At 39.2% G+C, this 18,577-nt stretch overlaps 1 protein-coding gene and 1 pseudogene across 1 annotated transcript in view; one reads left to right on the forward strand and one right to left on the reverse strand.

Moving 5' to 3' along the window:
- CLCN5 (chloride voltage-gated channel 5) overlaps positions 1-18,577 on the reverse strand; it is a 211,070-nt gene that overhangs the window by 19,689 nt on the left and 172,804 nt on the right. The window contains exons 3-5 of the mRNA XM_004376831.3: positions 10,511-10,662; positions 7,184-7,283; positions 3,896-4,083 (exon numbers count right to left, since the gene is read on the reverse strand). Coding sequence (XP_004376888.3) covers positions 3,896-4,083; positions 7,184-7,283; positions 10,511-10,662 — 440 coding nt within the window. The remainder of the gene's footprint in view (positions 1-3,895; positions 4,084-7,183; positions 7,284-10,510; positions 10,663-18,577) is intronic.
- LOC111820688 (alpha-(1,6)-fucosyltransferase pseudogene) lies at positions 1,410-3,053 on the forward strand (annotated as a pseudogene).

Raw genomic sequence — 18,577 nt, forward strand, 5'->3', positions numbered from 1 at the left:
GGACCAAGGAGGGTATAAAAATAAATTTTAAAAAATACTAACATATATCCTAGTCTCATTCCCCTCACTTCACCAAGACAGTGGATGAACAGTGAGCTACGATAGTATCTGTTTTAGTTGGTGGAAGTCAAAGTAGAATTGAAGGGGACCTTTTTTTTTTTTGTTGTGTGTTTTTGATTTGTTTTAGTGGTAGAGATCTAACATACAATCAACTGGTAATAAAAAGGTAAGGAACTGAAAATAAAGTTACTTTTGCATAAAAACAACCACATGCTAGAAGAACAAATGAAAATATAGATTTGGTCTCAAGATGAGACTATGGGTAATTTTATTCCTGCATTTCTGTTATTTTGACATGGAATGTATCATAACACTTTTAATGTCCTAACGCAATGCCGCAGAGAAAAATTGCTGTTGGAATCTATACAATAAACGCATTTTTAACCCACTTCATCCTTTTTTTAGAAATTATATCTTACCTGTTGGGTGTGTCTGGCAATTCTACTGAAATTATCAGAGAGAGTGAAATTCAGCCACACTGTGTATTAGCAACTAGAAGAAATGCCAGGCTTGTTTAAAACAAAAATTGGGCCAACTGGAGTACCCCAGTTCCCTCAGCTCTAGGCCCCAGCCTCCTGCCGCTCCACCCCAGTCCCTGGCCAACGAGTCCCCCTGCCTCTCCTCCAGGAATGGGGCCAGTGGTGCTGCCAGTCGTGCGCTCTGGACCCAGCTTGCGCTCGGTCTTGGTCTCACGACATCAGTGGTCTCATATCGCCTCGCGCTATCCCTGTCAGTGGCACCTAAGGCTCCGTTCAGCCTGCATGCGGTTCGTTTCCGTTTCTTATTCTCCCGTTAGTCAGGAGAATCCTCCTCCATCCAGCCACCCGTCCCACTCCCCCAACATGGGGCAGCTGCAGCTGAGGATTGCGGCTGCAACTGGGGACCATACAGACCACCTCTGCTCCAGTCTCAGGTTGCTGCTTTTGATAAGAGGGCACCCTAGACCCTGATGGTGTTTTCATTCAAGATAAATTGCTCTATTGACTTTATTGATTAACTGAACACATTCAGCATGTAGAGTCCGCAAAGCACAGGACAATAAAGCTGCCTACTCATACCACCAGGAGGATCTCTTTGAAAGATTCTCCACAGAACCACCAGAGAAAATAATTTGAAGCATCATGTATTGAAACAACAGAAGGCTTCTCTGCACTAGTTAGAAACAGAGTTATGCTATTTTCAATTCTTTGAGCTCCGGGAAGCCAGGGGAGTGAGTGGAAAATCTGAAAATTCCACCATAGACTGGTTCCTGCTGTTGGTTTATACTCATTCTCTTTGCCTGGGGGACCTTGCTGTTTTACATTGGTGGTCACTTAGTACAAGGTAACGACCACCCTGATCACTCTTGCCAAAAACTGTCCAAGATTCTCGCAAAGCTTGAACACTTAAAACAGCAAGTGAAAACTTGAGGCAAAGGGCTGAAATCTCTCCGGATACCAGAAGGCCCCACTGATCAAGGGCTGGCTTCAGAAGGTACCTCCTTCAGAAGAGCAGCTTGTAAAGGCCAAAGAAGAGATTGAAAATTACAAGAAACTAACCAGAAATGGCCTGGGGAAGGATAATGAAATCCTGAAGAAGAGGATTAAAAATGGAGCTAAAGAGCTCTGGTTTTTTCTACAGAGTGAATTAAAGAAATTAAAGAATTTAGAAGGAAATTAACTCCAAAGACATGCAAATGAATTTCTGTCAGATTTGGGACATCATGAAAGGTCTATAATGATGGATCTATACTACCTCAAACAGATGGAGCAGGGGATTGGTGGGAAAAAAGAGGCCAAAGATCTGACACAGCTGGTCCAGAGGAGAATAACATATCTTCAGAATCCCAAGGACTGCAGCAAAGCCAAGAAGCTACTGTATAATATCAACAAAGGTTGCGGCTATGGCTGTCAACTCCATTATGTGGTCTACTGCTTCATGATTGCATATGGCACCCAGCAAACACTCATCTTGGAATCTCAGAATTGGCACTATGCTACTGGTGGATGGGAGACTGTGTTTAGATCTGTGAGACATGCACAGATATGGCATCTCCATTGGACACTGGTTGGGTGAAGTGAAGGACAAAAATGTTCAGGTGGTCGGCCTCCATATTTACCCATCTGGACCAGAAGACCTTGCAGATCAACTTGTTTGAGTCCATGGAGATCCTGCAGTGTGGTGGGTGTCCTAGTTTGTCAAATACTTGGTCCACCCACAGCTTTGGCTAGAAAAGGTTAATAGAAGAGACCTCCAAGAAGCTTGGCTTCAAATATCCAGTTATTGGAGTCCATGTCAGATGCACAGACAAAGTGGGAACAGAAGCAGCCTTCCATTACATCAAGAAGTACATGGTGCATGTTGAAGAACATTTTCAGCTTCTTGCACACAGGATGAAAGTAGACAAAAAAGAGTATTTTGGCCACAGATGATCCCTTGTTATTAAAGGAGGCAAAACCAAAGTACCCTACATTATGAATTTATTAGTGATACCTCCATCTCTTGGTCAGCTGGACGGCACAATCGACACACAGAAAATACACTTCTGGGTGTAATTCTGGATATACACTTGCTCTGCCAGGCAGACTTCCTAGTGTGTACTTTTTCATCCCAGGTCTGTCGAGTTGCTGATGAAATCATGCAAATACTGTACCCCCATGCCTCTGCAAACTTCCATTCTTTGGATGACATCTACTATTTTGGAGGGCCAGAATGCCCACAACCAGATTGCCATTTATCCTCACCAACCTCAAACTGCAGATGAAGTCCTCATGGAGCCTGGAGATACTATTCATGTCGCTGTAAATCCTTGGGATGGTAATTCTAAAGGTGTCAACAGAAAACTGTGAAGGATAGGCCTATAACCCTCCTATAAAGTTCGAGAGAAGACAGAGACAGTCAAGTACCCCACCAACCCTTAGGCTGAGAAATAAAGCTCAGATGGAAGAAATAAACAACTAGACTTAGTTCAAACCATTTGAGCCAAACAATAGACCAAGAAGGCTCTGACCTAACAATGTGTGATTAAGTGAGTAGACACCCTCAGCATCGAAAGCAACTGAGAACAGACAGATGCTTCATTGGTTGAATTCCTCTTTAACAAGGGCTGCAATGCCCTCAAACTGATGCACGGTCCAATGATGTACTCACATATAACATGCAAACAGGTTATTTTTTACTTTGCCCCTTCTTTCAAGATTATGTCCCCATGAAACAAACACTGCCACATTGTATAATTTAAGTGACACAGACATTTTGTGAGACTTCAAACATGGTGCCGATATCTGAGAGACCTGTGTGACCCAATGAGAAGACCCAAATAGTGCTCTACTCTCAGGAGAGTGGATTCTTAGCCAGTGGTGGTATTGTGATCATTGAATTCATTCCAATCAACAGATTCAGAATGAGGATGGCTATATTTGCTTTATAAGGCTGTCTGGTTTTTTTAAAGTAATTGCATCAGTTCATCCACCTCATCATTAATAAGTGAAGCATACATCAGAAAATAAAATATTCACACTCCACCAGCAACTTTTGTAAAACAATGCCATGAACAGATTCTTTAGTACTTAATGTTTCTTGACATTCTCTTTGATAAGAAAAAACAAATTTTAAAAAAAGGAAAAAATAAAACAAAAATTTTAAGTCAGTGTATAAGAATCAAATGACTCCACGTGTCAGTAGCGATGGAAATAGGCCTGCACTTAAACCACAGAGAAAGGCAGGTGGCACTGGTTTCCCTTTTCTTAGAAAGGAAAATAAGGGAAGATTCCATAAATTGCCATGAATACAGTATAAGAAATAAAACAAATATAAGAATAAGGTCAGTGGTTCAGAAATCTTTATTACATGTTACCTCATCCGTGCTGATGATAAGCTGGGACCAGCTATTCCACTCTGGGCATTTGTCTCTCTCTTCAAAAGTGACGTGCTCAGAGTTCCAGCAACAATGTTCACGGTTAAACCAGAATTCTCTTGTGCAGATACCTTCTTTTAAGTCTGTCATCCAATGAGCAGAGATGTCTATCAAACCAGCTAAGGAACCTGATTTGGACGGGGAAAGGGCAAAGTTAAATTCAATTTCTGAAACTTTCTTCTTTGGTAATCAGAATAAGTTTACAGTGAAAACCAGTGAAAAGGAATGAAAATAATGGACAACCTATACTTTCTCTTTCTATCTGCAATATCTTTCTGATGGTCTGCTTGCTTGATTTTCCCTTATCTCTGCATTAAACACTTGTTTGTCATCTGTAGAATTCCCATTTAGGAGAAACTTAGAGGAAAGCAAAATGGTTGAGTGCGAGCAAGGGACTAGGGGATTTGTCTTTAAGCTGAATTTACATGGCAAACACACTGCTTTGGCTTAGAGTTTTTGTATACTGATAATAAAGACAGCAAAGTCTATTAAAGATTATTTAATTTTCACTATATACATATGATCTAGAAAACATGAATTGTCCACATTGAGGACTATCACTTTATATTTATTTGAGATGGCACAGGGTGAGGGCGAGCTGGTAAAGATTATGAGGAGAAGGGCTAAGTCTTGAAGGATAGCAGGATTTTTCTCCATGGACAAAGGAATTTGAGTAACAGCAGGAAGCCATTCAAGACTAAGGGAATTAAATGTATAAATGTACAAAACTGTGATGTGCACGTAGGTTAGGGTGAAACCGCAGACATCTTGAAGCCTCCTGAACCTATAACTCACTAGGACATGAACATTCTGAGTTTTCTTTGTGAGAAAGAGCAAACAATTATACACAGAATGTTCACCAAAGGAAAATCATGAGGAAGGGAAGAGTGAACTGGGGACTTACGCACTGTGGCTAATCGACTGACAGGGTTAAGATAGTAATATTACTTTAGATTCTGGCCTTCATCATCATTTTTGTTGTCCAGATGAAGAAACTCTGGTATAATAAAATTAAATAGCCCAGAACTGTGCTTTAGGGAACTAGGAAAGATACCATAAAATTCACAGCCCCTGAATTCCCAGATTGTTCCTGCATTCAGACACACTGCCTCTGCAATGCTTAAAAACAAAATGCCTTGTGTGTATAAGGGAAAGAAAAATTCATTGACCACCTAATGACAATAAATACATTAAGAAGTCAAGGATATTACACCTACATTCCAACAGGCTAGAGGCCGTGTCCTATATGTTTTGGTAGGTGCTAAAAGTGTTAAACACAGGTTATCTACATACTTGAATAACCTATTCAAATCTAACACATTGTTTGAAACCTACTCTCAGTCACTTTAGCCCCCAGGTATCTCTTCCTTCTAATTCTTACATATTTATTGCCTGGATTCAGAGTATTAACATGATTTTATAGTTTGGCTGATTCTCTAGTTGCTTCACCTGTGCATGTCGCATGTCTTATTTTACCTAACACTGTTACTCTCAATCCTATATCCCCTTCTACTTCTCCTCCTTCCTCTTCCAATTGGCTTTCTTCTCTGGTTACAAATTTTATCAGGTTTCCCTTACCCTAAAGAATAAAATGCTCTCCCTTATCTTTGTTACCACTTCAAGTTTTTGTCCCTTTTCTCCTTCCAACGACTACCAAACATCTCTAAAACTTCTATACTGGTTGCCTCCCCTTAATATCTGGCTCCTAACGTTTACCGGAGATTGTTCTTCAAGATCATTGATATCCTCCTAACGGCTAAACTGTATAACCTTTTCGCAGTCATTTTCCTCTTCTTCAAGTTCTCTGCAATATTTGGCATTACAGACTATCCAGTGTATTATTACCAGCTCCAAACCTGTCCAGACCATGCTCTCTCTCCTGTGAGAGCCACAAAGGGCAGAGTTAACCCCCTGGATCAGGCGTTTGCAAACTACGGCTGGTGGACCAAATCCTGCCCACTGCCTATGTTATAAATAAAGTTTTATTCAATCACAGCCACCCTTATTTACCTATTGTTTATGGCTGCTTTTGTGCTACATCAGTAGAGTTAAATAGGTGCTACAGAGACCATTTGGCCCACAAATAGTTACTATCTGGCTCTGTATAGAAAATGTGGACCCCTGCCCTAGACAATCTTTGAAAACCCAGATATGCATGAGCCATTCCTCATTTGCTACAATAATTTTATACCCCATGACTCATGAATCATTACCTCTGGGTGACAGGAGCAGCATTAACACTGGGCACTGTGCTAAGTGCTATGTGTGCTGTATCTCATTTAATCCTCACAACAAACTTATAATATAGGTAGTCTTATTATCCCTATTTTACAGATCAGCAGACTAAAGCTTCCAGAGGTTAAGAAACTTGTCAAAAGCCACAAAATAAGCAAATTTCAGAGCTGGAAGTCAAATCCAGTCAAATTTAGAGCCTAAACTGTTAACTGGCATTTTATGCCATCGATCTCCAGGTTCCCACCTAACTACTATTTTAGTCAATATCCCAGATCTTCCTAGGCCTCATCTTTTAATGTCATAAGGACACAACTCTTAGCATCTCTGCCTGGTATCCTTGGCTTTCCGCTTCTACGATGGGAGAGGAAGTCTTCTTGGGAACTTGTTTTAAAGTTGTATTTGCATAGCAAGTATACTATTTTTAGTTAAACTGTATATAATTTGGGGTGGCTTGGGAGGTTGATGGAGATTACAGGAAAAGGTGGTACCATCTCACCCCTAAGCCAGTATGAAAGACTGAGATCATCAACTCCTTAAGGGTACGAGGCATATCTTACATGCTTTTCTGTACCAATTAATGAGAGAGTAGAAGTTAAAGAAGTATTAAAAATAATTTCTCAGTAAGTCCTCTTCAACAACTTCTCTCCTAAATCTCATGCAATGCGTGTTAAACTCAACTGATTGTCCCCAACAGATGGGTTCTTCCTCAAAGCAAGAACCAAAATGCAATGAAAACACTTTAAGATGGGTACAAGATTTTATAGCTTATAAAATGTTTTTAAATACATTTCCTCATTTAACCCTCATATAGTTGAGGTAGGTGATTCAAGCATTGGACCTCCTTTACAAACAGGGAAACCGAGCTTCCAAAAAGTTCACCGGCAATTCATTTCAGGTAGGAAAATAGCAAAACACAGCACTCAACTCAGTTCATGACACTTGGGAGGGGGGAGGAGTAGGGCACACCACAATCTTAGATTTGGTTTACCATACCTGATAAAAGACCAATAAGTAGCATCAATAACCAGCCAGAAAAAGCATCACTCACACTGTGAATTAAGGCCCATGTTGACTCTTTGCTTTTATTGGTAATCTAGGGAGAAATGAGAAAACATTGATACACTCTACACATACTCCTTTTTCATCTCAAAATTGCTCAGTGAAGAAACACAAAGACAAATTACCTGGGAATGAGACCAACTTGGAGTTACTTCTCAAATAATTTTTCGCTGAACCAATTTAATAAAGAACTTTGAGGTTTACTGAAACTTCTATACTGTAATAGTTGCTGTTGGGTGCCTGGGAGTCAATTCCAACTCATAGCGACCCCTTATGACAGAGTAGAACTGCCCCATAGGGTTTTCTAGGCCATAATCTTTACAGAGGCAGACTGTCAGGTCTTTCTCCCATAGAGCCACTAGGTGGGTTTGAACAGCCAACCTTTCCTTAGCAGCGGAGTGCTTAACCTTTGAGCTACCAGGGCTTCACCATTCAGCTGCTAATTTCTTATAGCACCAACCTGTTTTGTTTACGGCAGTGATTTCTTTCTGACCAGACATCAGATATTCCAAGGAGAGTCTCTTGACTCACAGCAAATATTTTGCTTGTTTTCCAAAGAATAAACAAATGCACGCTAATTTCAGTGGTGAAAATACACCTTGTGGTTTACTACCTAGGGTGTGCTTCAGGTCGGGCAAATTCCAAGTCTTGACTGCCACAAACCCGTAATTGTAAGTTGACCATAGGCACTAAGTGATATCAAGGATGCAGTTCTTTAATTTTCAGAAACCTACTAGAGGTGATCAAAAGGTGCAGAAAGTTTTACCTTTTGGGTCTTAGGCTTGTCAATTTAACCCTTTAGCACCCAAACTTTAAAACCAAGCATTCTGACAGCTTTGGTATTGGTACTTCCCCCTTCTTTGTACCTCTATTTCCTATCCATAAAACTGTGTCTCAGCTATCCCATCTTCACCTACAGTAATATCAAAAAAAAAAAAAAAAAAAAAAAAAAAAAAAAAAAAGACCTGAAATCTACTGCTCTGGAGATTTGCTTGGCTGTAGAAGGAGGAAATCAAGAACTCTGAAGAGAATATGGGGTCAGTTTAAAAACCAAATTTTAATGGAACCCTCATCTATTGCTGGTGGGAATGTAAAATGGTAGAGCCACTGTGGAAAACAGTTTGAGGTTCCTCAAAAAGTTGAATATAGAACTACTTTATGACCCAGCAATCCCAATCCTAAGTATGTAATACCCAGAAGAATTGAAAGTAGCAACGCAAATAAATACTTGTACACCTATGTTCACTTCAGTACTATTTACAATAGCCCAAAGGTGGAAGCAACCTAAATTTCCATCAACAAATGAATGAATAAACAAAATATGGTGTACACATACAATGGAATATTACTCAGCCATAAAGAGAAACGAAGTCTCGATGTATGCCACAACATGGATGAAACTTGAAAATATTATGTTGCGTGAAATAAGTCAATCACAAAAGGACAAATATTGTATGATCCCACTTATATGAAATAAGCAAATATATAGAAACCAAAGATTATGACTGGTTACCAGAGGTGGGAAGGAGGGAGAAAGGGGGAGTTTTTGCTTAGGGAGCACTGAGTTTATGTTAATGGTGGTGGAATAATTTGGACAAGGACAGCGATAATGGTTGTATAACATGAAGAATGTAATCAATGTCACTGAATTATACATGTAGAAATTGACAAATGTTTTGTTGTGTATATATTCACAATTTTAAAAAAGTAAAAAAAAAACACAAAACAAGTTTTAAATTTGGAATCAAAGTAGAAATAGAAAGAAAAAATAATACTACCTGCTGTTGTTGAAGAAATGTCTCACCAGAGGACCACCTACTGAATCAGAATCTCTGTGATGGGGCTGGTAACCTACCTTTTCAATAAGCTCTCCATGTGACCCTTACAGAAACTACAATTTGTGACTAACTGATTTAAATGATACACAGTACTAAGTTAAAGGCAAAAGAACTTTGCAGAGTGCTTTAAGAAGTTTTCAAAGTATTCTGAAAAAAAAGTGGAAAAATTCTCTTTCCAAATTCAAAAGAACCTGTGCCAAAGCAGTAAGTACCATCTATTACCTATCACAAGGAACCCTGGTGGCATAGCGGTTAAGCACTCAGCTGCTAACCAAAAGGCCAGCAGTTGGAACCCACTAGCCACTCCCTTGGAGATGTGGAAGTCTGCTTCCATAAAGATTACAGCCTTGGAAACCCTACGGGGCAGTCAGAATTGACTCAACTGCAGTGAATGGATGGATGGATTACCTATCACAGAGTCCCTGGGTGGTGCAAACTATTAACATGCTCAACTGTTAACTGAAAGGTTGGAGGTTAAAGCCCACCCAGAAGCACCTTGGAAGAAAGGCCTGGTGAGCTACTTCTGAAAAATCAGCCATTGAAATCCCTACGGAGCACAGCTCTACTCTAACATATATGGGGTCGCCATGAGTTGGGATCAGCTTGAGGGCAACTGGTTTTATTACCTATCACATTAAATTAATGTCCTTAATTTGAATTAGATTGGCCTGGTAGTTTTGTTTAACGTGTAAATTTGCTTTGGTTTTATTGGTGTACAAAAACTGTAATCACAAGGAATTTATCCTGTATACTTCAGTACACATTAAAAAAAACCAAACAAACAAAACAACAGCTGTTGTCGAGTCAGTTCCAACTCATGGTGAACCCATACATGTCAGAGAAGAACTGTCTCCATAGGGTTTTCAATGGCTGTGATCTTTCGGAAGCAGATCACTAGACCTTTCTTCTAAGTTGCCTCTAGGTGGATTTGAACTGCCAACCTTTTGGTCAAGAGCCAAGCGCTTGACTGTTTGCACCACTCAGGGGCTCCCAGGAAACATTAGGACTCTAAACATTTCTTCTTTTATTCCTTTAGAGAAGCCCATTTACTTTTCCTAGTTTTAAAAATCCTGCTTCAAAGGAAAACCATAAAAGGTGGCTGAGATGGGGGAGGAAAATTTTAAAATTTATTTTGATCCCTCCCAAGTTTGTTTTCACCTATCTGCATGGTCATTTATACTCATTTCAGGGCCACAAGGATCCTTTTCAACTACTTACTATAGGAAGAGAAATCATTATTAAATTTTTAAAGAAATCTTAAAATAAAAACCATATACAAAATCCTTTAAAAAATAAAAAATAAATAAGACCCTACATTGCCAATAAAAACCAGATCCAGCACATCCAGGGCTGAAGAAATATAAAGAATATATACATTTTCAGCTGGTGTTTCCTAACACTCACGTACTGTCTTCCGTCTTACCTCTCGATGCCTATCCCGGTCTCGGGACTTCTCTCTCACCCAGTCGATTGTATTGAAATCGTCATAGGTCCCCACACCAGGGATTGGCTCCTCCAAGAAGTCCATCATCCTATTTGCAGAAACTATTCCTGCACCATTGTATGACTTGTCCTCTGTATTGAACAGGAAACAGATGTTAGTACTTCAGACACTCTAACATTCTTAATACCCCCTTCTTTCTAAGCACTGAAAGGTGAGCCTGTAAACTATCAGATGACTACAGCCAGGGTGTGCTGATAAAGCAATATAATCACCTGGTGGGAACATCCATCACTTTCAGAGTTTTCTGTATCTAGGCACAAAATGAGTAGCGTCTTAAGGCAGTGTGAATAGAAAGGGACAGATGAGAGTGACAGTAAAAAGGGGAATTGACAGGAGTTGCTGTGCAAAACAAAAGATAGGAGCTAGGATCAGGATATTTCAGTTTCTGTTATGGAAGGGAAACAAAGGGTGAAAGTTTTTTGCAGACATATCACACCAGGAACCATTTTACATTTATAAGGCAGTAATTCACTCCTATGAAGCAACTTTCACTAGACTGGGGACTTCAAATAAAGCATTCCATCTCTTTAAGAGTTAAGCTGATTAGAATGTACAAATTTGCCTTCAATAGGTATAAACTTTGATTGATCCCTGATCTAATGGGCCTGGAGAAACTCTGAGTATGCCAGAGAAGTGTAAGATTTACAAGATGAGATTTAAAGAAAAGTACATGGCTCAGTGATAAAATGTCCCTCCTTAAGAAACATTCCATTCTCCCAGTGGTGACAGCCCTTTATCTGTGTGGCTTTTAGCACTTCTATTACAATTACTTATGCATAATCCTTATCTTACTTTCTAAACTATAAGCTCTTTGAAGGCAAACCCTGTATCTGATCATCATTGCCTTATCCACAGTGCCTAGCACATATCTAAGACTCAATAAATATCTGCTGAACCAAAATTTGCTTGATGAATGATGGGGATGCACAGCGGTTAAAGTGATCAACTGCTAATCGAAAGGTCCGCAGTTCGAAACCACCAGCAAAAGATGTGGCAGTCTCCTTCCATAGAGATTTACAGCCTTGGAAACCCTATGGGGTCGCTATCAGTTGGAATTGACTCAATGGCATTGGGGTTTGGGGTTTGGGGTTTGGTTTGGAGATCAGGAAGAGGTATCCAAACTCAGAAGCTGTACTCACGCAAGGTTAGGACTGCTTAACAGACTTGCTCAAAATATTTCTGCAACAGTGTCTGATGGAGTAATAACTTGCTATTAAACACAAAATGTACTGAGGAGTTTATGCAAATACACACTGGGGAAAAATGCAGAGTATTGCCATCATTCAGTTCAACCAGCCAAAGCTCACATTTGCAGCACCAACCTTGGCAGGGAAAAGACCTCATCCAGACTGTCTGACAATAAATCCCTCTTCAGAGAAGGCCAAAGTGGATCTGGACTGACCTTCCCTCCCATCTGCATCCTCATCTTCAACTCTTGACTCCTAACAGACAACTTCAGCACTCTCATAGGGTAAGTATGAATTCCACCCTCAACTGTACCTGGTTTACAAAGTCTAAGTTTTCTGAATACCTAATCCAGCATAACAACACACACATTTGAAAGGAAAAGCTCTGCAGAATCCGAATCATATTGGGGGTTGGGGGTTGGGGGTAGGGTGTGGAGTGAAGGAGGTGAACAAGTTAATCTTAAAACCCTAAACCAAAGTCCCTTCCATATCTTCAGGCGTACCTGGCTGTAAAATGGTTGGCTGCTGAATCACCAACCCAGCATTTCCTATCATGTCAGTGTCATGCTGATAAAGATTGCTGGTGTGTTGTGGAGAGCTTGGAGGAAAAAAGCCAGCTGGGAAATGAGGACCGAAAGAGAATAAAGTACGGCAGGGGAAAAAAACTGTTTCAATTCTCAAGTCAAATGCTGACATGAACACAGGATTCCAAACAACCAGAAATTTACTTTTAAAAGCAAGTTAATTCTTCAATTGAATTTGTTCTGGTTTAAGATTTCTCCTTTCGAGACAGAGTGGGAAAAAAAAAGGATTTTGTGAAACTGATTTTTAAAAGCATCAGATAGCTATCTAATATTACACAATATATCAAATGAGTCCCCTAGCTCTAAGGATTTTAAGACAAAATGAAGATCTGTAACAGCTTCCTAACAGGAAAGAAAAAATCCTATTACATCACTAAGTAACATGAGCACTGCATCATTCTTCTTTGTAGTTAGTCTACTGTTATAAACACAAATTGCCAGGCAGCTCTAAAAGAGCAAGCAGTGATTAGAATCCTATAGCATACTACTTGTGATTATCCAGATCCCCCTCTCCCTGGGGTCATGCTTCCTTCCTTGGTATGGCTAAAGTCTGCTTACCTTCAGTCACAGCTTTTTTTCTGCCTCAGGGAAGAAATAACCTTGGTAGCCCACATTTGGTCATTCAGGTTGAGGAGCTTTTACAGAAGGAAACCTGGTATGAACTGCTTTAGAAGGAGGGCACTTGCTGCCTTCTCTGCCTTTCACAGGAACAAATGCCACCTAAAGAACCACCAGTGTTCCCCGGCAGTCAGAATGTGATGTCACTGTTGGAGTCACATGACCAGACCCTTGGACCAGCCTTGGAGAAAGAAAGATTTTTAACTGAGCACAGAAGCCTTAAAGATGTAGTCTCATCTAAACAAATGCCATCAAACCAGGGGCAGTCGGGTCAGTTCAGAAAATTGGGGTCCAGATTAGTCTTCAGACCTATTTAGCAGAAAGTCCAGGAAAACAAAGTAGAAAGATCCAAAAGCATCTATAGTCATAGAGATCCTAAGTAAAAAGGGAGAGCAGCAAATATAAAAAAATGCTTTTTAAAAATGCACTGGATAGCAAAACTTAGATAAAATCTCAGAAATGAAAATGCTGAGTGAAAGAAGCCAGACACAAAAGAACACATCGTGTAAGTTCAAAAATAGGCAAACCTAAATTAAGTTGTTTTAGGATATAAATGTAAGTGATTGCATTACCAAGAAATGCAAAAAAAAAAAAAATGACAGAAGTAAAGATAAGAGTTACCCACAGAAGGTTGTGATCTGGGAGGAGCACGTGGGGTGATGGGTGGGACTTCTGGAACGCTGGTAATTTTTCTTGATCTGGTGGTAGTTACCTGTGTTCACTTCATAATTGTTCTCTAAACTGTATGCATGTTTTAAATATGTCTTCTCTCTATGTACACATCATAATTAAAGAAAAAATGTGAAAACTGAACTGCACGTGAGCTTACTAAACAAGGTCAGTTCTTTAATAGCAGATGGTAACTCTGAAAGCCCAAAAGAGAGTCAAAAAAATGAGTTGTTTTTAGTAGTGGTGGTCTACCCAGAAAGCAACATAAAACTTGATACTCATTAATCCAACTTGGGTGAAACTTGTTATTTCAGCTTTAAAAATAAATTTACTACTAAGTGTTAAGGCTTTCCCTTTCCCCACCCTATTCCAAAGGCTACTTTTAAGCAGGTATTAATTAATTGGGTAACAAGGCCAGTCTGGTAAAGAAGAATGAAACTGCCGTCTTCCAACTCCCTAAGTGAATCCACAGGACAGACACTGTTAAACATTAACCCCGCCACAGTGTGCTCCAATAATCAAACCCTAAATACAGGGCTTTGAAATGCTGTGATTTCTCTCATCAATTCTTAAAGGCCTCATGCATCCTGAAATGGTAATATAACAGTCTATGAAATGTGAGGCATTTCATGAAGCCTGTAGGCTTATAATCCATCATTATTATAATATCTCACTCTCTTGGTGAACTAATCTAGCATTAAAAAAACAAAAACAAACAAACTGTTGCCATCAGTCGATTCTGACTCATAGTGACCCTATAGGACACAGCAGAACTGCCCCATAGCGTTTCCAAGGAGTGGCTGGTGGATTCGAACTGCCGACCTATTAGTTAGCAGCCAAACTCTTAACCACTGCGCCACCAGAGCTCCATGAGTGACGACTATTAAAATGAAGCAGCAACTAACAGTATTAAGTAGCAATGAACTACAATGCTGTAAAAAGCAATAGCTATTTTGTGGCCCAAGTGTGACTATCTTAAATGACTTAAATTTTAGGCAAGTGTGTATATTTTACTTCGAGGATAATATTCCCAACCTCATAAGACCCCTTTCGAAGTCATTCTTCATCAAATAAGATTTTACCTGTAGTGTCTGAAGACCGCTACAGAATTTACTTACAATATATAAGAAAATTTATATTATCTTATTAGATTATTTCACATTTCATCAGATATAGTATTTAGTAGTCAATTTAGCAAAGATATTATCTTTTTTGGTACTTAAAAAATATAGTTTTTTGGTATACAGTGGCTGGAACTGTATACATGTTACCAGGTTAATAATTTTTAAGGAAAGTTCGTGTGTTTTTCAAATGTTATATCAGCGCTTCTAAAGGAAGGACTTTTTCTCATTCCACATCAAAGTACTTCCTTTGAGAAGTACAGTGCTGGTAGCTATGATGCAGTTCTCATGCTAAAATGAGACTTAATTACAATTTTGGTTAAAAAAAAAAAGGGGCACTAATATTCAGAATTTGATATGGTACATATCTTTTACTCTTTTTCACCCCTGATTTAGGAAAAAATATTGGAGTTATTATTCCCTCTCCTTGAGCATAGAGAATGTGGCCCAGCTGGAGCTGGGCTCACAAGGACTCACAAGGACACATCAGCTGGGCCGTGAGGTAGAAAGACAATAGCTAAGATAATCTTGGAAAATATCTTTTAGGGAAACTTTCACATAAAGCACAACACAAAAGACTTTCCACTCTTATCTTTTTCTATTAGCATTTAGTGAATAGAAATTTCTTGGACCAATGAAAACCCTCCTGACTCTCCTTACAAAAACCTGTACCAATGATTGTTAAGAAAGCTGATTCAAAATGTAGGACCACAGTTTCTAGCCAATCTGTGAAAAGGTGAAGCTTTCAATGGTTTTGCCCATTTGTAATGTCAATATATACTGATGGCTTTGTAACTGGTCTTTGGACTCGGGCAGAAGTGGCTGTGGCAGCATGCTTGTCCGTTTTCCCATTCTTGCCTATTTGGTGATATTCTTTGGTCTTGGACAGACATGGCTGTGAAAGCATGCTTGTCTGTTTTCCCATTCTTGCCTATTCTGTAATATTCTCTGGACTTGGGCAGACACGGCTATGGCAGCATGCTTGTCCATTTTCCTGTTCTTGCCTGTTCTGTAATATTCTTTGGACTCTGGAAGTATGGTTGTCCGCTTCCCACTTCTGCCCTTTCGAATATATGCCAAATAAAACTTTCTTTTGCTTTACTAAACTTTATGATGTTTTTCCCCTACAACACCCTCCATTCCTTTTTTATTGAATTTGTAATCTCTGACACATATTAATTATACAGACTGCCAGGTGTAGGTCAACTGATATAATTGTGAAAATAAGACAAAGAAGCTTACCAATATTTAAGGCTTGCTATGATGAGAACAATAATATAGTTAATACTTGTGGCCAAGAAGTTATCTTTCTGAAATACACATCTGGCCAGATAATTTTCTGATGTCTAAAATGTCAGCAATGTTTTTAAAACTTTCAGGGTATAAAGACCACTTAACAGGCATTGGTTACATGTGTGGATCAGTAATTTTAAAATATTCATAATTTTTAGAATAAAATATTTTTAAATGTGTAATGATGATAATGATAATAAGGTTTCATCAATGAGAGGGATTTAATTGTCTGTACTCTTTCATCACAGTACATCTGTCTTGATGACAAATAGCTTAAACTGGTAGTCATATTCCACATCCAACTGGCTTCTTTTCTTAGCATTTTTTAATTTACTAGAAAGAAAGCGTAAACTCATAAAACTCAGTTATCACGAATGGCAGCAGAGATTATCTACCCATTCAAGACCAACTAACGAAGTATAAACAACGTAACAAATCGCAAAGGCCTTTTCAAAAAACTGCATTAAGCGTTGTTAAGCTTCTAGTGTGTAAACACTCTGTCAAGGAAGACAGCAAAATTAAACTATGAGCCTAAATGTCAGATTGGGGGACTTGGGTGAGTCTAGGTTTTTGCCTGTATAAGAAAAAAAAAGAAAAGAAAAGAATGTTTCAAAAGAGTTTTGAAGGCATACCCAAAAAACCAAACCCAATGCCATTGAGTCAATTCCAACTCATAGCGACACTAAAGGACAGAGTAGAACTGCCCCATGGGGTTTCCAAGGAGCGGCTGGTGAATTTGAACTGCTGATCTTTTGGTTAGCAGCCGTAGCTCTTAACCACTGTGCCACCAGGGCAGTGAACTCTAAATTACATATAAAATAATTTAATGCTGTAACAGGAAAATTATTCAAGGTAAAGTACAAATTAGATTTCAGCTTGAACGACAGAAGTTCCCCCCAAAAGGCTAACTTGCATTACCTGAATCTAGTCAGAAAAAAAGTCAATATTGAAACAGTTTTCCCTATAGGTTACACTTAAGTCTAAAGACTTAACAATGATTCTTTAGAATGATAAGGTGTATAAATGAATGCATTTAACCTATTTCCCTTTACGAAAATCACTTTCTAATTTTTTTCCTAAATCTCACATGATCGTCTAAAACTAGAAAACTCCTTAAAATACAAGAAAAGAAATTCCAATTTGAGAATAATGTTTATGTCAATCCCTAACCAATATGCCATTAGAAATTTACCTGGGGCAGGGGGGCGAAACAGTAACTGATTAAGTGAACTAGTAAAACGCTAACAAAAAACACAACGGAAAGAAGTTAGAAACCTCATGCACAGATCCTGAAGTACTGCTTTAGTAATATCACAACTGTGTGTGAGGACTCCCTTATTGGCAACAGCCTAAAGAAAAAAAAAAGCACTGAAAGAAATGGGGCAGGATACTGGTTTGTATCATAAGACTTGAAAATAGTCACATTTTAAAAACGTAGTTCCTTTTTCACAGGGATATATTCTGTTTTTGCAAGGCTGGCGCCACATTTACAAAAATGTCAACACTATGCCTAGAACACATCAACAGATATTCATTCTGTGGTCATTTAAATTTTATCTTCATTCAACAGCAAATACTAAAAGCCTATTATATGCCACTTCTTACTTCCATACCTGCATGCCTTCTTTTCTTCTATTGGTTCATTCTTTGCAGATCTCCCAATAAATCATGAACCCTTTCACATTCCATTTCACCTGTATGTCTGAGACTACATTACAGCTGAAGCCCTAATAATTAGTTAATATCTTTAGGACCTTTCTTTCTACTAACTTATGCCTCCATTTTGCTTCTATCTTGCTTTCCCACTTATCCAAACCTAGTGAGTGAAAAGCAAATGTTGAAGTAACCCTCCCATCTAAGCTCTGGACAGGATTACCAGATCATGTTACGCTTAATATACTATCTTAGTTTGGCTTCTGGGACACCGATTTAGGGCAACTATTCAGTTAGTGGAAACCCTGGTGGTGTAGTGGTTAAGTGCTACAGCTGCTAATCAAAAGGTCAGCAGTTCACTGACCAGGATCACAACAGAGGGTCCTGGACAGAGCTGGAGAAGGATGCAGAACAAAATTCTAACTCACAAAAAAAAAGACCAGATTTACTGGCCTAAAGGAGACTGCAGAAACCCTGAGAGTATGGCCCCCAGACACCCTTTTAGCTCAGTGGTGAAGTTATCTCCGAGGTTCACCGCTCAGCCAGGGAGTGGACAGCCCCATAAAACAAAATGGGACTAATGAGGCACAGCAGTCCAGGGACGAGGACTAGAAGGCAGAAGGGGGCAGGAAAGCTGGTGATGGGGAACCCAAGGTTGAGTAACGATAGTGTTGATGTATTGTGAAGTTGTTGAAAATTGTCATAGGGCAGCGTGTGTACTGTTCAATTAGAAACTGTTTTGTTCTGTAAACCTTCATCTAAAGTGAGAATAGCAGCACAACTGGAAGAGCGTAGTTGATGTCACTGAACTGTGCATGTAGAAATTTTTGAAATGGTGTATCTTTGGCTATGTATATTTTC

The sequence above is a fragment of the Trichechus manatus genome, unplaced genomic scaffold (assembly GCF_000243295.1).
Source record: "Trichechus manatus latirostris isolate Lorelei unplaced genomic scaffold, TriManLat1.0 scaffold00046, whole genome shotgun sequence".
NCBI lineage: Eukaryota > Metazoa > Chordata > Mammalia > Sirenia > Trichechidae > Trichechus > Trichechus manatus.